The sequence below is a fragment of the Pyrus communis genome, chromosome 4, assembly GCF_963583255.1.
Source record: "Pyrus communis chromosome 4, drPyrComm1.1, whole genome shotgun sequence".
Lineage (NCBI taxonomy): Eukaryota > Viridiplantae > Streptophyta > Magnoliopsida > Rosales > Rosaceae > Pyrus > Pyrus communis.
In genome coordinates, this window is record NC_084806.1 from 14,905,720 (window position 1) to 14,928,468 (window position 22,749).

Sequence of the window (22,749 nt, forward strand, 5' to 3'; positions counted from 1 at the left end):
ACTTGGGGACGTATAAAAGAACGTCATAAGGAGATTCTGTAATGGCTGTTGAAAAGGGAAATATGATCCTTACTATGCGGTTAGTTGTAAATCATAGTCGAAGGTAACAAAGTATTTCGACTTAAAGGAGAGCGAGGGGGAACGAAATACCCTCAACCAGTAGAGCTATAGATCCTATCATCTAGAGTTATATGCACTCAAGGCTGCAGCTCCATTAGAACCAGTCTCCCACGAGCAACAGACCCGTAGCGTCCGCAGACATATGACTCCTTGACAAAACATGAACAGAACATGCAAGCTCTTCAACACAAAATAATCGACTTACAATTGACTCCATCAAAATTTGAAACCCCGATGTTTACCATTTCACCAAATAAAGACAAATGAGTACAACAAAAATGGAGGTAAAGTAGAGCTGCATCAAAACAAGCCGAGGGAAGGGACATCTTGAAAAGACAAACACAACACAACAAAAATTAAAGAAATCAATCACAAACCATTTACGATATAGACGAATGATTGCAGTCAACAATCCCTACAAACCATTGAAGTACGACCGCAGACTGGAGCCAATATGATAGTGGGTCATATATGTTAACGGAGGCCCTAAAGCCCTCAGAGAGGCAATAAGGCGTATAAAGCATTGTGGGCTCCTAGAAAGTCTTGGAAATCAACATAACCGCAAGAGCTAACAAATTAGAATCAAGGCAGATATGGATTATTTTACGTCAATGGGACAATCCCATTGACGTTCAAATATGCAACTAAAAGAAGAAAAAAGTCGAAGTGTCCACGTAGAATATTGGGCTCAACAACTGTAAAACCCACAAAAGCAGCTTCTGCATCATTAACATCTCTCTATCTTAACAATGGCATTATTCAAAACTTCAGCTACTTCATTTTCTCACACATTGCAGGGAGGCCAACTTACAACCACACCAAGGAATGGCCGAGAGCATCTAAGAGAGGCAAGAGTATGCCAAAGCTTTCTCCTCACCCAGCTCCTCTGCAGTTGCATTCAACTTCTTCCTCGAGAACTCGTCAATAGAGAGTCCTATACAATTGTGAAACAAATGTGTATTAGAACTTTGAATGTTCACATTCTATTCAATTGTTAAGAAATGCAGAGACTACAGACACTTACCTTGAACAATCTTCCACTCCCCATGTTGGCAAGTGACTGGGAATGAGAAAATGAGACCAGGAGGTACATCGTATGAGCCGTCAGAGTAAACACCCATGGAAACCCAAGTGCCCTGAATGTATGGTCAAAGAAATAATAAGCATATAATAGATCTGTATAAAATGTTCTAACTGAAAACCGAACAGAATCATAGGTACCTCCGGGGTTCCAAGTACCCAATCACGAATGTGATCACAAGCAGAACTTGCAGCAGATAATGCACTTGACAGCTTACGGGCCTTGATGATTGCAGCACCACGTTGTTGAACAGTGGAAATGAATTCTCCATTCAACCTTATTAATAAAAAGAGTGCTTCACTGTAAGTAAACCTAATAATAGGACTAAAGCGAATTTTAAATGTAGATCAAAGCATGTACCATGCATCATCAGCAACAAGCTCACGGACACCTTTCTCCCCAGATGGTGTCTTGACAGTTGCATGGTTGACATCAGGATACTGCGACGATGAGTGGTTACCCCAGATAATAACATTCTTAACATCAGAAACTTGAACATTCAATCTCTCAGAAACCTGGCCCAAGGCCCTGTTATGATCTAGTCTAGTCAAACAGGTGATGTTTTTCTCAGGAATTGATGGTGCAAATTCCTTCAAGATCAATGCATTGGTGTTTGCGGGATTAGCAACAACCAAAACCTGCAAATAGGAAAGGGAGCTTGTAATGTCAAATCAATTTGAACTTCTAACTGCAATAAGTGTCTTCATGTTGTACAGAAAATGTAAAAGCTCTTATACCATAAGGGATTTTAATTCTTTTAATAAATCTAGGGGTATTCAATTAAGATTTTAAGTGATTCCCTAAAATTTAACGTGTATTCAATCAGGATTTTAAGATAGTTTACTGTTTATTAAAATCCTAAGAAATCTGGTGATTCAATAAGAATTTTAAAGAAGTTTATAACATTCCAGGTGTATTCAATTAGGAATTTATTCAAAGACTTTTAAAAAATTGAGGAATTTGAGGGAATTGGACAGATTTCGAAGTGTATTTTAAGTATTCACAAATCTCACGTCTCCCCCTGAGATTCCGAGGAAGCAAAATTTTACATGAAATCTTTACAAATCAATTAAACTCCATCAAATCATAGACTTATATATTGATCAAAATTCCTCAAAATCTCAATTGAATACACCGATCCTGAATGATGAATTTGATTGGAAACTAAAAAAAGCTATTTGGTATCCAAAAGGGAGCTTAATCACACCCCTTACGGAGAACATGACACATTCATAATCTTGCAGCTGCAGAACCACCTATATAATTACATTCAGAAAACAGAGAAAATAACATAGCACAGTATGAACATAATTGACTGATTTGTCATGATTCTGCTTGAAGATGTATTTGAATCGTGCACAAATTCATATCATAATGAAGTAACATATCCCTTATAAAAATCAACAAACTACGCAATAATTTCTGTTCTATTCAATATTTTTTACCTTGCAGTTGGGAGCTGCATGCTTTTCCAGTGCAGAAGCTTGGGACCTGTAGATGGAAACGTTCTTTGTCATGACGTCTTTCCTTTCCATGCCCTCTTTCCTTGGGAAGCCACCCACCATGACGGCGATGTTAACTCCAGTGCATGCCTCCACAACATCAGTTGTAGCAACAACACCTAATACAATCCACAACAGGTACCAATCACATCAAACTCAACCACAACATGCACACACAAACACGCAGTTCCATATGCCGATAACAGATCAGTGGTATTTACCTTTAAGCAGAGGGAAAGCGGCGTCCACCAACTCCATCTTGACACCATTCAAAGCCTCAGCAGCTGGTGGAATATCAAGCAAGTGCAGAATCACCGGCTGATCCGCTCCGAGCATGATTCCCCTTGCAATCATCGGCACAAGCGCATATCCAATTTGCCCTGTAAATCCACAAATATACACACTTTCAACATCACTCACTCAAAAATCATCCAAATTCATAACTCATCCAAATCGGATCGCTACTTCAACAAATCACAAGCCGCATCATTTCAAAACATCGATCTAATTACTACTTCGTCACTCCTCCCACTCTCAGTCCTAGCACACACACACACACAAAAATATATAATCATGTACAGATCTAAACGGTGCATCAATCATATGAAATTTACAAGTTAACAACCAAGAACAAGATCGTAGATCTAGAAGACCGATCAGGGCTTGCTGAAAATTCGAAGAAACCATGAGATTATGGATTCGATACAGTACCTGCGGCTCCAGTAACGAGGATGCGAGCTGGTTGTTTCGCCATGAATTCCGATGAGCTAAGGAGGAAGACGAATCGATCGATCTGCAGTGGCGAGGTGGAGTTGCAGATGAGAAGAGCTTACAGTCAGACACTAAAGGTGAGGCAGCAGAAGGGTATATATCGGCGTGGAATTTACGTTGCCAAGAAGATGCGATACGGACAAGGGGATAGCTTGACACGGCGCCGTTTTGAAATTAAGTGCACCCTTTGACGGCGTCATCAAGCCAGTGACTCGGAGAGGACGTGGGCGGCATGGCGCGTGATGGAGAATAGGCGGAGGAGGGATATTCCGTTTAGATTCGGTCTCGTGATGTGTCCTAACGACGATCGTCATGATCCATGCGGAGGCCGTATAAAGTAGTTTTTAAAGTTTCTAATCCACTGGTTCTTGTTTAGGCTGAAGTTGTCACGTGGGGAGGGAGTACACCAACAAACCAAAAAAATTGAGAGATTTTTTAGTGCACTTGACGACATGGTTGAGTATACCAATATAACTAGTGAGAATTTCTTTCTGAAGTGTTCGTATTAGTATTATACTATTTAGTGTATTGGATTGTGGTTTAGAAAAATACTACTTTTACAATATTTTCATACCACAATCGTATTATCTCTCAACAAATATGGAATCCATATGTGTTGATGGATCATTTAACAAAATGGTACAAATGTATGAAAAATATGATAAATGTAGCATTAATTGTGTTCTGAGAACATAGAAAAATCTGTCAATGAGATGAGTGATAATAACTTTTTCCTTTACGTTTTCATTTCATTTTACACACTACTCCAATCCGTTAGCTCTGTGAATCGATTAAACATTTTGCTTACATGGCAGGAAATTTGATGATTTTAGTTTAATTATTCCTACTTCCCTTCACAATACCTACTTATTTAATTTGATTTAATTGTTGAAGATTTGGAATCCAAATTTTATCTTTTGGCTTTATTTCATGGTGTGGATTTCGGTTAAGATAAAACCCTCCCTTAATATGAAAATTATTCAGTGATGAAAGAAAACTTTGCAGTTGACGCTTTACCATGTGGTGGAAAACAATCATACTTATACATTTTGATGTGAATTCTCTCTCCTCCAACAAACTAACAATTTAGTTAACACACTATAAACGCCCCAATCGCATCTAACGGCCCAATCACAACTCAAGTTAAAAACATCAAAGAATTTCCCTTATATAAATACCCAGTTTTATGAAATAATTGGTTTCGGTGTTCCTTTATTTTTCCAGAACGTTCTCCGCTGCTTTAGCGCTGCTCTTCCTGCATTCAACCATGGCTACTGCATCAGGTATAGTTACAGACTTACAGTTCTCGTCGACTCCCAATTTCTCGAATCGATCGCCGCCTTTCAAATCAAAGTTGTCACTGGTTTTTTTGTCGCTAAATATTTTAGAATCTTGATTAACAAGGAGCGAACGAGGGCTTAAATTTTGAAGAAAACCCCATTCTTTTGCGTTTTGAGTGTGAATGATCAAAATATGCTTAGATTTTTTGGGGCTTTTTGAATTGTTGGGGAAGATTGGTCTCAGTTTTGTGGATAATTCTGATAATTAAGAGCACCCCGTCCATTGAATATTAACATTTATTGGATATTTTCTTAATTTCGAGATATGTTACGTTGCGATTTTATCGGAAGAAGATGGATTGGACTCAACGCTTAGGTTTTTGACATTTTGTTTTTTGTAGTGTGAGTTAGGGTGGGAGTGTGAAATGATATTTCAGACTTCAGAGGTCTATTTCTGCTCAATAATTGGTGAATGAAATTGATCCCTTTTTGCTAATTTAACTACCTTAACAGTTCACAATGTAATTCTGCAAATTCTAGTTAGTTATCAAGTGCAATTACTGAACAGTTTGGTAAATAGGAACCCATTATGCATACATATATAGACAGAAACATCATGCCGATGTTGGTGTGAGTAATTTGATTTCAGTTATGTAATTGTCTAAAACAATTTGAGTAATTGACACTTTTGTAAGAATGCAATCCCGCAATTTGATTTTGTAATGTTTTATGGTGTGTGCAGCGGCTTTCAAATCAAGGGAGGATCATCGGAAGCAGATGGAATTGGAGGAAGCGCGTAAAGCTGGGCTAGCGCCAGCTGAAGTTGATGAGGATGGGAAAGAGATTAATCCTCATATTCCTCAATATATGTCAAATGCACCTTGGTATCTTAAGGCTAATCAACGAGTAAGCTAACATTCTAAGATTCGTCAACCCTTTCCCTTACTTAGATGTCAAGGTGACATATGCTTAGCGTCTTTTTTCTATTTCTGTGTAGAGTTTGAAACATCAACGGAAATGCAAATCAGATCCAAATTATACAAAATCCTGGTACGACAGAGGTGCAAAGACTTTTCGGGCTGATAAATACCGGAAGGGAGCATGTGAAAAGTATGTGGATCATGCATTGCTTATAATACTGGTTCCTGATTTTCTTCTCCAGCTGTCGTACCACATCTAGCTTGTCATCTTCACTAAGATATCGGTAACCGAATCTCAAATATCATATACTTGTTCACTAATTGTAGTGGGAGTTTAATGATCACGTCTTTCCGCTGGGAAGTGCTTTTCATATAGGGAATGACAAGATTGCTGATGGTGTTATGAGCTCACAAGATTCATATATCCACTCTTATCCAAAACTGGTTTGTTAGTCGATCAAAGAATTTAGATGCATTTACTTAATAATTTTATAATTTGTGATGGTACCATGAGTTTTTTCAGGAAACTATACTCGGTTGTTAAATTGTTGAATGCCTACAGACAAGTTTTGATCTGGTTTTCTATAGTCACTGTAGTAATATAATCATGTTAGTAACAAAAGCTTGTGTATCTTATTTACTTATTCTTGGGGATAGGATGCATATTTTAGCCCATGAAAGAAAATTTAAACTCTTCTTACCATATTTTGTGTTAGAGTTGGGATTTATTTATTACCAGGGGGTTTCATCCTTTTCTTTTTACAGCTGTGGGGCGATCACGCATACCACAAAGTTGTGCACGGAGAGGCCTAGAAAAAAAGGAGCAAGATGGACAGACATGCACATTGCACCTGATGAAAAAATAGAGAGTTTTGAGCTGGATTATGATGGAAAACGGGATAGATGGAATGGTTTTGATGCAGCAACTTATGCTCATATCATTGAGAGATACGAGGCAAGGGACGAGGCTAGAAGGAAATACCTGAAGGAACAGCAGATAAAAAAGTTGGAGGAGAAAAATATTAAGCAGAATGGGGAAGGGGAGGTTAGTGAAGATGATGAGGATGTCGATGCTCTGAAGGTAGATGAGGCCAAGGTTGACGAAAGCAAACAGATGGATTTTGCAAAGGTTGAGAAGCGTGTTCGCACGACTGGTGGTGGAAGCACCGGAACTGTGAGGCATGTATTGCTTTGTTTGCTATCTCCTTGATAGTCTGTGTGTTGTTTAATACGAAACATTTTTTATTTTGTGTATGGCCTTCCCCCAAAAGATGATTCACACATGGTTTTAATTTTGAATTCTCTTGGTTCAGAAATTTGCGCATTCGGGAGGACACAGCTAAATATCTTTTGAATCTTGATGTCAATTCTGCTTATTATGATCCCAAAACTCGGTCCATGCGTGAAGATCCTCTTCCTGATGCTAACCCGAATGATAAGTTTTATGGAGTGAGTTGTCGAACTCGGAATATTTTTTTAATTCTATGAATGTGAAGGAAAAATGATTTGTCAACTTGCCATTTTTACAGGGAGATAACAAATATAGAGCGAGTGGGCAAGCTCTAGAGTTCAAGCAGCTCAATATTCATGCATGGGAGGCATTTGAAAAAGGGCAAGACATTCACATGCAAGCTGCTCCATCTCAAGCAGAATTACTGTATAAGAACTTTAAGGTCATTAAGGAGAGGTTGAAGTCACAAATGAAAGATGCCATTATGGAGAAGTATGGCAATGCTGCAACTGAAGAGCAACTTCCGAAGGAGCTTCTTTTGGGACAGTCTGAGAACCAAGTTGAATATGATCGTGCTGGCAGAGTTGTAAAAGGCATGGTATATATGAGATTAAATTATCTTGCCTTGCATTAATGATATTTGTACCTTTTATCTGTATGCAAAAAAAGCGAGAGGGGGAGGATAGTGTCTGTGTGCATGTCTTATGGGGAGGGGGAGGATAGTGTCTGTGTGCATGATATTTGTACCTTCATTATTTTTAAATGGAGGGGGGAGTTTCAAACCCGGTCGCATGGGTGGAAACCCAACACCCTATCCACTAGGATGTTGGACCACACATGCAAGTTGTTTGCTAACATAAATCTCTTGTGAATTTATCTGATAAATTAATCTACCTAGTTGTCTCCTAGGCAATTTCATCTTCAGAATATGCTTGATAATGTCAAGATTGCCCTCTAACTTTTATATGTAGCATCTTTGAATGCTCGGTAAGGAAATTAACATCTACTTTCTTCCGATTTTCTTTGAAGGAGACATCCCTTCCAAAGAGTAAATATGAAGAGGATGTTTACATCAATAACCACACAAGTGTTTGGGGATCATGGTGGAAGGATCACCAATGGGGATACAAGTGTTGTAAGCAAACAATTCGGAACAGTTATTGCACTGGTGTAGCTGGAGTTGAGGCTGCCGAGGCAGCTGCAGACCTAATGAATGTGAACATTGCCCGCAAAGTAGCCTCTGAAGGTTTGTATCTTTCACGTATGTTTTTGTTTATTTATTTTAATGTTTGAGAACACTGTTTTTATTGTTGATGGAGAGTGCTTTATCCATATTATTAAGTAATATCGTTTATTGTGGTTGATATCATCATTTCGTTTATTGTGATTACGATCGTGTTTCCAGATTCTTATTTGTTTTACCTTCGTACATGTGGATATGTCTTGTTACTTTGTTATACTTTGAACTTCTTATCACATTCTGATTCTTCAAATTTTTTGCAGACGCCTGCTCCAACAGAAGTAAAAAGGGTTGCTACCTGGGGAACTGATATACCCGACGACTTGGTCCTTGACCAGAAAAAACTTGATGATGATCTTAAGAAGGTGATCTTGTGGGATTCATTTTCATTTTCAATTTACTACTTTTAATGTCACTTTATATATTTAATTTGAGATAAACTTTATAATACTCAACTCACGTCGCCACTATACTAGCCATTGTGTTTCCAAACTTTATTGATTGATTGTTCATGTGTGTTGCTTTTCCCAGGAGGATGAGAGAAAGACGGAAGAAAAGGATGAAAGAAAGCGCAAATATAATGTTAAGTGGGACGATGAGGTATAGATAAATACCCATTATGTTCCAGTTGTGTTTACCTTTCTTTTCCTTGTATGATGTTGCTCGAGTACTGTGCTTCCTGGATAAATTTTTTTACACCGTGTCATGCATTTTGTAGGTTACTCCCGAGGAGATGGAGGCATATCGAATGAAAAAGATTCACCATGACGATCCCATGAAAGATTTCCTGCGCTAAAGAGTCAACTGTATTTGCCTTTAATCTGGATACTGTAAGCTTAGAAATCTTAATTAGCATCTTGTCGATTAGGCTCCGAGAAACATTTGCAGAAAACCTGCAGTTGTCTGAGCTCTTTGGATCTTGTTATTTTTTAGCACATCTGTAGAACGATGAAATCATATTAGAAAGAGGACAATTGGATTCAACTCTACTTCTCCATGGATTGTGGAAATTGGGATACTAGCATACAAATATGTGGAGGGGCCTTGTAGCATCCGAGGTTATGTACGGTTTCCGTCCTCCGTCAATATTTGCTTGTATAAAAAAGAGAAATGCTCTCCCTCTACACGACTCTCTTTTATTCTAGCTCTTGTATTTAATAAATTAAAGCACAACCAAGGGACAAAAACAAAGGGAGGAGTATAAAAGGGGAAACGGAGGTGAGAAATCGTGTACCTAATAAAAACCATACAAATACTGTAGAACCTCTTTATGGTAATACTTGATAAGGAATAACCTCTTTATAGTCGTAAAAATTTCGGTCTCAACTTGAGGCCAATTATGTATAGGAATAAATTCTACATTGTAATAAGTTATAATTATTCTAGGTCCCATATTAAGGAAACTCGCCTCTATATCGTAGTAATAATTGTCAACAACTACAAAAATATGTAATGTCACAAATAAAAGTCTAAGATGAACTAAAATATTTTGCTATAAATGTTTGGAAATTGTTTGGAACAATGTTTTACTTTATAGAGATGGTACCACGCTTTTGAGCTTGTGAGTCCATAATGCGTCGTAAGCATGGACATTTTCCTGGTGAGCTTTTCAAACATGTTTACAGAAAAGCATTAAAGAGAGTACTGCATACACACAAGCACTAGATTTTAAGGCTGAGTATGTTTTTTTCCAATGTTAAATCTTGAAAATTGATGTGCTCCACTTCTAGTTCTTTGTATTCAAGCAATTTTCATTAAGAGTAACTATGTTAAAAAATAAAATAAAAAATCTAGCTCACTTAGTGATAACCTCTCTAAAATTATAAGATTAGTCCAAACATTAGGACTTTATATATAGATTACAACTATACCTCACAAGGGTGAAGAGGTCCAAATTAACGATCAAGTAATGTAAAATAGATCACAACTAAACTTTTGATTATTTCAGATCCAAAAACAATAATCTTTAATCTTATATTCTCGACCAATTCACCAATCCACAATAAAGCATTTCCATGTACATATTCCACAGAAAATATTATAAAAAAAAAATAATTGAAAGGAAGAAAACCTAAATTGTTTGTATACATCACCACACTTTCTGCAGAAATCACTTCATTCGTCAATCTCTTCACCCTGAAAACAAAAAACTAGCAAATCTTAAAGCTTGTTCAATCACTCCCATATTTTGTATTGGAAACAAAAAAAAAAAAACAAAACGACCAAAAGTTAAAATAAATTATGTTGATTTATGAACTGCGAGCCAACATCTCCTGGAACTCAAGAAGGGATTTCTCCTTCTGAAGCTTCATGTCTTGCCTAAACTTGTGGATGAACTCCTCCGCTCTTTCATCCACTACCCGCAGCTGAGGTGACTTAGCAACCACTGCTTGCCACGCATCTTCAACGCTGTACAAACTCTTCTTATTTCTTTTCACAATCTTCCCATCATCCTCCTCGTCAACCGCTTGTTTCACTTTGCTTGTTTCTGCTTGCTCACCAAAATGTCGATCCTTCTTGGCGTCCACACAGACAGCGGCAGGCTCTTCAAAGAGCTCGTCTATGTGTATGGCTTCCGTATTCTTATTATGATGGAGCTTGTTGTGGTACTGGTAGCCAGATCTTCCCAGCGCATAACCGACGTGGGAGTCAAAGGTGTCGTAGTGATGGTTATAGTATCGGTTACTAGGGAAGGTAGAGGAAGGTTTGGTGAGAGCGCGGACTTTGGATGGGATAAGAAAATGAAACTTGGTCTGCAAGGCACGGAGGTGTCTGGCAGTGGTTTTGATTGCTCTGGGGATGTTGAGTTTGTGGAGTTTTGATTGTACTTTATCGGTGAAGCTCCTCCACGTCCTCTTCGCGCATCCAAACTTCTTTGCCAGCGTCCGGCATGACCTAGAAGTATTGGATCGTAACGAAATCATTGTTTCCTTTCTACACAAAAACTTTGCTGCAACGATAAGGCAAATGAGGGTATGATCTATATGATGGCTCGTATGGAAGAAGCTTTTGATACCTTACTTTTTCTGTTTTGCGCTTCTAAATGCTCCCGTTTTTTGACTAAATTTCGGGAAATGCCATTCTCGTCATAGGTAGCCAGCCAATTCAGAAAAATTCAACTTTGGAATAAGAATGGCAAATTAGCAATAAAGAAATGAATGATGAGTTGGTTCAACTTTCGGCAAAGCTTGGAGGCCCCAGCTTGGAGCAATCTTGGGTCCTAAGTTTGGCGAGAGAAGAAGACCAACCAAAGAAATAATTCATGTTTTTAGCATTTGAAACTTTTTGAGTTGTATATGTAGTGTGTGGTGGGGTTTCCAGCATGTCACGTTGTGTTCGTTGTTTTGTGGGCTGAAATTGTGTGATCTGACTATTTTCTACAGGTCTTCCTACTCTTGTACTAGTTATATGAGTAAATACATGAAAGATAATGTAGAGAAGGCAAGAGAAGCATAGAATTATGGGTAATTGTTCTTGATTAGTTGTGGTTTCAATTGAACATCAGTGATTATTATAAATAACTTCAAGCTTGGTGATCGACTTTCTGTACAAAGAAAACATAAAGGAAAACGAATCCTATTGATTTGGCTATGTAAATGAAGACTGATTTCCATAAATCAGGAGGTGATTTGGGAACTGATTTGGTAAAAAAAATATCTTTGTGATTTGCTTGTGTGTATCACGTTTATCATGACATAATATGTAATAATTAGTAAAGACATCATTCTATTTACGTTTGGTCAAAAAAGAGATTGACTATGGTACGTACATTTATCATTTAATATGCACCTATAAAATATAATCGTTAGACGGTGAATGTATTAAGTAAATGCATATATAGCCAAGAAAAGAAAGGTAGAATAATTGTTTACATGAGTTCTGATTGGGTAGGTCAATTGATGTTCATGTCCTAACGAGAAGACAAACTGTTTTTAGTTTCAAATACCGACTATGTGTGGTTCACATCAAGTGATAAAAACTATAATTTTGACTTCAAGCACTAGTGGTCATCTTTGTCTCACAATAGGCATAATCAGTGTTTGTAACTGAGATATAAATTAAATAGGGTTTCTCCTCATGAAGATGTATATATGAATCAATTCATCTACTTGCTTCATAAATTAAATAGGTTGATTACGAAATTTGCTAGAGCAGCGGCTTCTCTAGATGAAATTTGACAAATATTGTGCCTTCTCCATTGGTACCATTTATCATAATTAAACTTGATGGTGGTACCCTTCCATAGACCATCTCCAATGCATGTATTTTGAGGTCAAGAATGTTAGTGTTTTGAGTTTTGGGGTGGGTGTATAGGAGTCGAGATTCTCTTCGAATCTTTGCGTGTTGAGCTCAATAATCTGGAGATTTAGGGAGTTGAAGAGAGAGAAAAAGAGATCGGAACCGTTTAAGTTGTGTGAGTGAACCCGTAATATGAACTAATAAGGACTGCATGATTTACAATAATAGTGCAGATCTTCAAATACATCTACTTCAGACACAGAAATCTGAATAAAATTTTAATACGTTATATAGATTTACTAATGGGAGTAGGATTCTCTCCCCTTCTCTTTCCATCCCCTTCTATCCCCTCCTCTCACATTCTCTATTTTGTCTTTCTTTTTCTATAAAAAATTAATATAAGATGTTGACGTGATTTAATCATGACCGTTCAAATAGGAGGGCAGGGAAGTGGAGGGGGAAAAAAAAAAAAAAGGAAGAGAATCCTACTCCCTTCTAATGACCAAGGTTGTGAAAATTTTGAGTGGAAATGTGCCATATCTTAGCCCACTTGCAAAGGAGAAAACGTAGGCCCTGAGTGCCAAAATGCAACCATGTAAGGCCATCTCCAACCGAATGGTCCAGAGGGCCAGAGGGTCGAAAATAGCCAAAAAAGGGTCTCCAACCAAGGGCTAGGCCAAAGGGCTCGTGGGCCCCACAGAATTTGAAAGGGCCAAAGGGCTGGCCCAATCCAGCCAGCCAGCCAGTCCGAGGCTAGCCAGAGGGATAAGTATTCTTGTCGGATATAACCGACATGAATGCTTAAACAAATTTTTGAATCCAACGGTTAGCTGACGCTAGTTACCATTGGATTCAATTTGTTTTTTTTAATTCTTAAAAATTCTAATTTTTTTTCCTATAAATACCTAAACCATTGATTAAACTTAAGTTCTAATTTTTTTGGTTTTTTGGGCCAGTTACCATTGTAGTTTTTAAATTTAAGTTGTTGGATTTGAATTTAAGTTGTTGTTTTAGTTTTTAAATTTAAATAATAAATTATGTTTGGCCTTATGGCCCTTTGGTCCTCAGTTGGAGACGGTTTTTTGTGACAGGGCTAAAATAAGTCCTATGCCCCTTTTAGCCTTCGGTTGGGGACGGAGGTAAATATGGCCTTGTACTATTCATTAAAATATTAATATCTTCGAGGGCCAGAGGGCTAAAACGAGCCCTCTGGCCAGCCCTCGATTGGAGATGGCCTAAGCCGAATGAGGATCCTCTTTGTGAAAATCTCGGGGATCCTTAAATCGTGTTTGTTCATCGTATATCATGCAGTCAGAAATTATTTTAGATTTTTTATTTTAAATTTAACACAAATAGTACCTGATAGAAACTGACTACACGATATAAACGACACGATTAAAGGATTCCGGGATCCTCATAAAGAAGATTTAGAGAAGATCCTCATTCATGTAAGCCAATGTGGCGCAGACCACAGCACGAAGATAATATCTTTTGTTAAAAAAGAAATTTCCTACTTTCTTCACAAATATCGATTGGGTGAAGAGGATTACATGTGACTTGTGAGGCAGGCCTTTGCACTCAACTTTTTTATTGGTCTTCTCGTGGTCTTTTGGAGCAAAAGCAAAAGCACAATCACAATTTTCTTTTCTTCAGATTTTTATTTTTTTACGTCATGCTCGTAAATAAATAAAAAAAAAGATTATACAAAAATTAACTCAAAAATTGTTAACCGAAAAAAATTAAATATAAAAAAAAATTAAACAATTACTAAAGTTGGAGACGCAAATTATAAGTTTCCTAAGAGAAAGATCTAACCCAATTTTTATTTATGGTGAAACAATACTAAATTTTTCGAAAAAAAAAGTAAGGAACACCCATAAGTTGGTGGCGAAACTGGAACCACAAGATGAAGAGCCACGAGCTGAACCAAATGACCTGAATATGTTTCTTGATAAATTTCTAAAGTTAATTCAACTTACAGTATTCTGACTTTTCTTGAAAACTTTAAGCAAAGTCATTGAATTTCAGGAGAAATGGGAGGGAGCTCCGTTTGCGACCTGAATATGTTTCTTGATAAATTTCTAAAGTTTATTCAACTTACAGTATTCTGACTTTTCTTGAAAACTTTGAGCAAAGTTATTGAATTTCAGGAGAAATGGGAGGGAGCTCGGTTTGTGTAGTTAATATAACAAGGGAGAACAAAACTAATTACAATATAACTGGCTTAATATTATAACGGTCATACCTCGCAAAATACATTAAAGTCGATCAAATCCTTGTGAATTGTTTCTTTTTTGGATGGTACTATCCATACACTTATTTTTCTTTCCTACATATCCATACACTTATTTTTCTTTCCTACACATCTCTTGTTAATTTCTGTTTTTTTTTATCTTGTTCAATTAATTCGATGCGACTGACGAAAATTGAGAGATGTGTGTTGATATCACGCCCTTTTTTTATCCGCACGCCCCTTCTTTCTTCTATAAATCAAATGGATATACCAGACTACGAGTAAGCCCGAAAGGTATGGTTTAAGGGTGTTGGACTTAATTAGTTTGAATTTATTTTTAATGTGTGGGATATTGTAGAATTTTTCAGGTTGACGGTCTGAGGGCCCACGATACTATCCCTACTTAACCATGTGCACAATCCTCATGTATGGGGTTTTATCACAAAAGACCTTGACGTTAGTTATAGAGAGATTTTTATTTAAACTACTTTCTCTTTAGCCTTCTAGCTGATGTGGGACAACAATGAGTTCCAACACTCCCCCGCACGTGAGACCCCATTTTGTGGGTCACATGTGGATATTACATCGGCAACCATGTGGAGCCATGTCGGGACTCATCCATCACTTAGGGCCAATGGGGACCCACCCAATCATGTGGCATCTTTGGCCTATGTGGAGCCATGTCGAGACTTACCCATCGTGCGGGGCCAAACAGGGACCCACCCAATCACATGGCAGTACGGACCTGCCTTCTAGCTCTGATACCATGTAGAATTTTTTAGGTCGACAGGCCGAGAGCCCACCTATGGTTTAAAGGGGTTGGACTTAAGTAGTTTGTATTTATTTTTAAGTGTGGGATACTGTAGAATTTTTCAAGTTGATGAGCCGAGGGTCCACTCTAACAACACTGATACTATCCCCACTTAACCACTTGCACAATCCTCAGGTGTGGGGTTTTATCACAAAAGGCCTCGATGTTAGTTAGAGAGGGGTATTTCTATTTAAACTACTTTCTCTTTGGCCCTCTGGCGGATGTGGGACAACAATAAGTTCCAACACTCCCCCGCACGTGAGACCCCATTTTATGGGTCACATGTGGATATTTACATCGGCAACCATGTGGAGCCATGTCGAGATTCACCAATCACGCGGGGCCAATGGGGACCCACCCAATCACGTGGCATCTTTGGCCTATGTGGAGCCATGTAGTGACTCACCCATCACGCGGGGCCAAACAGGGACTCACCCAATCACGTGGCAATACGGGCCCACCTCATGTCTCTGATACCATGTAGAATTTTTCAGGTCGATGAGCCGAGGGCCCACTCTAACAACACCGATATTGTCCCCACTTAACCACCTGCACAATCCTCAGGTGTGGGGTTTTATCGTAAAAGGCCTCGATGTTAGTTAAAGAGGGGTATTTCTATTTAAACTACTTTCTCTTTGGCCCTCTGGCGGATGTGGGACAACAATAAGTTCCAACAGATACCAACATTTTAGCCCGAATCACGTACAAAATTCTCGATCATTAAGTTCTCATGCAAACATTACCATTGTCCTTTGGAGTTATAGTTATTTTCCAGTAAATGGGTTTTGGATGTAGCAGAAGTGAGAATCCAGTTTAGATGACTTATCTTCATACAAATTGTAAGCGGTTCCTAAAATTTGGTGAGAAACACCCTAGGCGTTTTGTTGACAATAATGAAAAATTATTGTGATATAATTTCATATGGACAAACTTCTCATTTCTAGTTGTCACTTTTGGTATTATTACAGTTTAGCGAAGCAAGAGGTATTGAGTGCTGGTTTGGTATTGCTGTGCTTTGAAAAAAGGCTGCTTCTGTTGTGCCGTGAGAATAAACAGCTGTGAAATAAAGCAGCAGAGTGTTTGTTTAACTTTTTTGTAAAAGTGCTTTTGAAAAAAAAAGCAGTATTATAGTGTTTGGTAAACTTTTATGTAATACAGATATGAAAAAAAACCGGTTTTTCAAAGCTGGGTTTTGCAGCTTCTTGTTTTTGGCTTTTTTTTCACCCAAAACTGTGAAAAAAAAACTGAAGCTGAATGTTTACCAAACACAAAAACAGCTCCCAGCTTTTTTTGATACCAGCTTTTTTTAGAATCACCTCAGTATCAAACCAGGCCTAAGTATGACTTTGCGGATGGAGAGTTTGATACAAATTATTATAACCCAATCGCCCGTTAAATTAGTAACTAGTGTAAATATATAGTTGCATTATATTTTCTTTTCTGATCCAAATTTAGTTCACCGTACTTCCTAAGCGATGTATTGTTTACCCTTTTGGCATGCACTTAGTGTAAAACTGGAGTGTACCCGAAACACAAGCACATGTCATTATATAAGTGGAGGAACACTTTAAAAAAAATAAAAAATATTCTTTCACTTGTATAATAACATATAACGTATCATCCCATATTTGTAGCTCATTAAAAAATCTCTCATAAAACAGGTGGGATCAATGAATGTTACTTTCGATTGTCAATCAATTGATTTCATTTGAATTCAGGTCAATGAACCCAGCAAACCTCAAAATAAATCGCAATACAGACCATGAAGCAAATCCACCCAGCATAAAATTATGATAAAAACCTAATATAAAATACAAATATTTGGACATACAAAGATAAATTTAGTGATACATTCTTTAATAGATATGAACGGAGCTCAATTATTGCATAATGAAACTCACCTTTATTAGAAATGTGTTAGTTTTGTATGTTTGAATAATATCACTTATTAAAAATTATGACCCAAATCAGTATCAAAACTTGATTAAATAGCACAAAGTCATCCTGTCATAAAAAGCGCTCACTTTCAAGAAAGTAATGTATAAAATTCTTTAGAACATGAGCGTGTTCCTTTTTGGTTGATAATCTCGTATTTGGCTACCATCCGGATCAAAATTGTCGGAATCTTAAGGATTCTCACACTCTAACTGTTTATCGTACATCGTGCGGTCGAAAATTATTTTAATTTTTTTTTATTTAAAAGTGATGATACCCACCCCTCAACCCTATTTTTCCCACCCACTTGTTATTGAAAATATTAGTGATATATTTAACCTTTTCTAAAATGACTTATGAAGCCCTAACAAAATTAATCAGGCCAAATTCTTTTTCGTGGTCCTTGTGGTGACACGATATTTTCAATGTGATCTTTGTGTTGAAAAGACTTTTGATTAAACACTCGTGGTGAGCCTTATTAGCAATTGAGGTCTAAATCCAAACTTTCATTAGTCTTCCGTTAAATAAACTCACATGACTATCACATAAAGGGTCAAATTCGTCATTTCAATTCAAATTACATCATATTCCATGACATCTAGTATGAGTTAGGGTTAAACGGAAATTAGATTTCATAGAAAAAAGCTTGAATGTAAAGAGTGAAACTAAACCTGTAAAACCACATCAAGGGCTAGGAGAAGAGGTGAAAGTGAAGCCGCATATAATTTCTTAGGTATGATTTAATTTCGTTTGGAAATTATAAATACTTCTAATATACCATTGTTTTTTTTCAATGCCAACACGTCTTTGATCATGAGTTAGAGTCTTAGTGTTAGTTGAATTTTCATTCTTGTATCAATTTGTACTAGTCTGAATGCATATATGCCTTTCAATTTTGTCTTTAATTGGTAGTGTGGTTTGATGCACGCCGTAGTTGGCCAGTACACAACCTTTCAATTTTTTTTCTTAATCTACTTTGAATTTTAATTATTTAAGTTTCTTATGCTCTTGAAGTTCATATGCAGAGGGTAGACATGAAAATTGAATTTTCTGCACTGCCCTTCACCCATTGTCTTCAATTATTTAATTCTGCAATGCCTTTCACTAGTCTGAATGCATAAACTGCAATGTCGTTAACCCGTTGTCTTTAATTGTTTAAGTTATTCTTGTAAATTATCTCTCATTTTCACTTGTTTCAATTTTGCTTTGTGCACTGGAATCAGATGCCAACTTTTAACTCACAAGAAAAATAAGTGTATGTCATAACTCACCCAGAAAGAACAAGTGTATACTAAAGTCATACTAGATGTCCATAGAATAGGATGTGATTTGGTTTGAAATGATGTATTTGACTAATCCATGTGATAGTCACATGAGTTTATTTAACGAAAGATTAACAAAAGTTTGGATTTGGACCTCAATTGCTAACAGGGCTCACCACGGGAGTTTAATTAACAACTTTTTCATCACAAGGGTGACATTGAAAATGGTGTGTCACCACGAAACCACATAAAAAAAAAAAAAATGGACCTTTTAGTGTAAAATGTGGTTTTTCGTTAAAATGAATAGTACTGAGAGCTTTTAGTTAAAGTTTCCATTTTTTATGGCCAAAATAACATAAATTCAACATTTTGTTTCCAACTAAAAAAAAAAAAAAAAAAACACTGTTATCTTTAATCTGGAGAAATCCCAAAAAGCAAAGAGAGATTTGACTATTTGAGGAGAAGGAAATGAGAAGGTGTGAAAAAAAGGCGGGATGCAATCAACACACTAGCTCTCAAGTCTAGTTGTTGCCTTGTTAAAATTAGAAGAAAAAACAAGACAACAAAAATTGAAAATTAGAAGGAAAAGGAATAGCCACGCCCACCCCGTCCAATCTGGCTGCAACCATCCTCTACCGTTTTGGGGTCTCATTCCCAACCTAATCTTTTCCTTTCTCCATCTCAATTGTACCCACAAATGAACAAACTCAACCTCAACCCAAATCGTTATTATCAGTCCACAAATGAACAAACTCAACCTCAACCCAATTCAACCGATGGTTGCTCATTTTCCTCCAAATTTTCAGAGAGAAAAGTTGGTTGGCGGTGGGAAGGGGGTTGCCATTGAATTGGGTCGGGTCGTTTGGTTTTGATTTTCAATTTTTGTGTTTTTATTGGAAAATAGTTGAACAAATGTATCAAGGACATTCAAGGAATAAGTAAAGAGAGTATTATGTGTTTTTAACTTTTTATGGCAGGTGAAAACTAGGCTAGGCATTTTGAAAGAAAAAAAAAACTGATTTAACCATCCGAATTGCACTGATGACTTGGTTTGGTTGGGTTTTTTTATTGTTTTTTAATTTTCAGTGGTTAAATTGAACCACACCGTCCTTAATCGGTTTGGCAATCGGTTTCCAAAATTCTTAGAGTGCGGTTAATCAAACCGACCCGCATATATTTAATTTTATTTTTTTTAATCATAAATAATACGCATAGTAATATAAATGGTTAGTTTTTTATGAGTTACCGTGTTTTCATCACAAGAAAACAAAACTTGATTAGTTTAAGAGTCCCTTTCAAGAAGAACAAGCACACCATTTGTGTTTTCTTTTGAGCAATCACTCACATTGGTGCTATGTTTTGTTTCTTTTGGAAGAGAAATTTATTATGTATTTTCGTCTTTACACAAACCAAAAACCAATCCAAACCAACCCACCACATTCAGTTAACCAACTTGATCGGTTTTAGACCTAGCTTGGTCGGTTTCAGTTTGCAAATTTGGCCAAACCAACCCACGCTTACCCCTAGTGAAAACATAAGATGAGTGAAAACATAAAGCTACCCGCACGATGTCTGATGAACGACCAAAATGTAAAGATGCATAAGATCCTCACAAAAAGGATCAAGAGGGAATCCTTATATGATAATCTCATCACACTCCTGCAAAATGTCAAATAATAAACAAGCAAGCAGAGAAAAAGATATTGAGGCGCTTTGGGATTAAACAAAAGTTTTATCGAGAAATATGGCTATGTCCAATGGTATACCTACTTCCAAGTCCCTACAGTAATTTTCCCTAATTAAAGAAGTGGCTCGTTTGGTAGGCTGTTGTGCATATACATATGTAACTAGACTATATTGTAATTTGGCATTTTTTTAGTGTATGATTTGGACTTTGGAATCTTGAGGTTCAAAGTTAGGGTCAAACATAGATTTAAAAATGGATAATGTTAAGGGGACTAGATTTTTAAATTAAATTTGTAAACTAAATAATGTGTAACTAATAGGAAATAAACACATTAATCGACACTTAATTAATAATCTAATCATCAACGCTTAAGGATAATGTGTAACCAATATGAATGAGCATGTTTATCAACGCTTAAGTAATAGAGCAATCGTCAACTTTTATGTCTTTTAATTTTTAAAATTTTGTCTCCAAATTTAGTCTTCCTAAAATATCCTTTTTCTAAAAGCGAAGCTCCAACAGTAGTGGCTGCCTTGTTATAATTGTGGAGCCAAAAATAATTAAGAAAAATATGGAGGCAACACGTGGACTTTTGGGTTAGAAAGACAAAATTACGCTTGAGGCACATCGGGACTCCTACACGCATGCAATAAATAATAATGACTCAATCGATGTTAAAGGTGATCAAAACGATATTCTTTTAAACCTTCTCATCACTCCTCAACAAATCTTCACCCACAAGGTAACTCCTAATTATTCTTTTCAAATTGGGATTAATTACCTAAATTAATTAATTAATTATCTAATTAATTGATTAATTGCCTAAAGTAATTCCATAATATCTTGCAATCAATCCCACAAAAATAACCAAATGTGGCCGGTCCCAATTCTACTAATAAGGCCAGCCACACCCCTATATATAGCCCTCATTTTCTCCAAAACCTAGGTCTAATTCTCTTCTAAAATTCTCTAAATTTCTCTAAACACTTTTCCCTCAAATTCTAACTTTGGCATCAGAGAATCTTCGGCCAAAGCTCCCCCCATTCATTGTGGGCACGTGAGCATCTTGGCCTTGATCTTAGGTGTTAATTGTTTTGCAGGTGCATTTTCGTCCAAGAAGAAGAAAGAGGAAATTTGCATCCACAAATTGGTGCTTTCATTAAGAGTCTTGATTCAAACGCTCATAAAAGACTCTCGTATTCAAGGTTTTTGTAGATTTTTCGTATGTTCTTATTCTTGGAATTTTTATTTATAAAGATCCTTTGATAAAACGTAGAAGAAAAGTACAATGACTAGAAACTCAGAAACCACAGTGAATGAAAATTCCAATGTTCAAGAATTGGGACCACGGTGATCCACAAGGCTCAACGCAACGACAAGTAGAGTGACACCACCACTGCGGGGTGCCACCGTTGCAGCAACCGCCATGGCCATCCTCGGCAAAGCCCAAACCGATGATGCCAAGACAACAGCCCAAGGCCCACATGCCATTCCAACCTACATGGGCCCAAGCCCAAGCCCAACGCGCTCCTGAGCCGAGCCCAGGCCTAGCACCCACATGCGCCACAGCCCACTCTTATGGCCCAACCCACTCCCATGGTGTCCCAAGTAGCCCAAACTGGTCCAAGATCGGTTCAACCATCCCGGCTCTAAATTTATGGGCCGATGATTGAACCGAGGGTATTTTCACCATATTTCTTTACAGATTTGACATTTCCCAACTCAAATCTCGCTCCTGGAGTCTACCACACTTCAACTAATCAAGGAGACGCATTCGGTCCAAGCTTTTCCAACCCAAATGGTGAACAACACTTGTCTCGACAAGTCATAGAGTTAACAAACGCCATGAGGATGTGTCCCGAAGTAGACAAGGGCATACGAGGAACCTCTCAAGTAGCATCTTGGCAAGCAGCCACTCGAAAAACCACAAATCGACGTTCCAGCAGTGAACATTCCTGACTGGGCCCCTGAGATAGTGTATACTAATGTCTTAGCGTTTGGAGGAATGTGCATTCTAGATTAGGCCCATGAACGAGCGTACACTTATGGTTGGGACCGTACTCCGACAATCAACATGAGCAACCTTCCAGGTGAAATGTTCATTTGCAGCTAGGCCTGCAAGAAACACGACGGACGGAGAGAACTAGTCACTCAATCCGACTAAAGTTTAACTGGAAGTCTACTAGGAAATTGCTCACCTGCCAGGAAAATACCACATGCATTGCAACCACGGCATAGACGAACCGAACATATAGAAGAGTAACCTAGATCGGCAAGTAAAGATCGGGGGTAGTAGAGGGTTCCGTTACCCTAACAAAGGCAAATTCAGGAAGAAGTAGAGAGGCTCTTGACTGAGCGATTGCGTGATTTCTAACATAACAAGGTCACTGATGAGGCATTACGACGGGACATGACCAGCATGAGCAAGTCACCCTTC

General features: G+C 37.5%; 3 protein-coding genes across 3 annotated transcripts; 1 reads left to right on the top strand and 2 right to left on the bottom strand.

Moving 5' to 3' along the window:
- Nucleotides 1–696: 696 nt before the first annotated feature.
- On the bottom strand, nucleotides 697–3,573 carry LOC137731168 (malate dehydrogenase-like). The gene is made up of 7 exons (XM_068470277.1): nucleotides 3,415–3,573; nucleotides 2,925–3,083; nucleotides 2,647–2,822; nucleotides 1,562–1,839; nucleotides 1,342–1,477; nucleotides 1,145–1,256; nucleotides 697–1,054 (listed from the first exon to the last, which is right to left on the bottom strand). The coding sequence occupies exons 1-7, from the start codon at nucleotides 3,455–3,457 to the stop codon at nucleotides 960–962; spliced, it is 999 nt and encodes a 332-aa protein (XP_068326378.1). The 5' UTR covers nucleotides 3,458–3,573; the 3' UTR covers nucleotides 697–959.
- Nucleotides 3,574–4,690: 1,117 nt separating this feature from the next.
- On the top strand, nucleotides 4,691–9,155 carry LOC137732173 (pre-mRNA-splicing factor SLU7-like). Its single transcript, XM_068471474.1, has 10 exons — nucleotides 4,691–4,757; nucleotides 5,497–5,660; nucleotides 5,752–5,864; nucleotides 6,440–6,853; nucleotides 6,988–7,123; nucleotides 7,204–7,503; nucleotides 7,935–8,151; nucleotides 8,407–8,510; nucleotides 8,677–8,745; nucleotides 8,864–9,155. Exons 1-10 carry the CDS (start codon nucleotides 4,742–4,744, stop codon nucleotides 8,939–8,941), a joined length of 1,611 nt encoding a protein of 536 aa, XP_068327575.1. The 5' UTR covers nucleotides 4,691–4,741; the 3' UTR covers nucleotides 8,942–9,155.
- A 1,239-nt stretch (nucleotides 9,156–10,394) lies between these two features.
- On the bottom strand, nucleotides 10,395–11,069 carry LOC137732748 (uncharacterized). The gene has a single exon (XM_068472026.1). It carries the CDS (start codon nucleotides 11,067–11,069, stop codon nucleotides 10,395–10,397), a length of 675 nt encoding a protein of 224 aa, XP_068328127.1.
- Nucleotides 11,070–22,749: the final 11,680 nt, after the last annotated feature.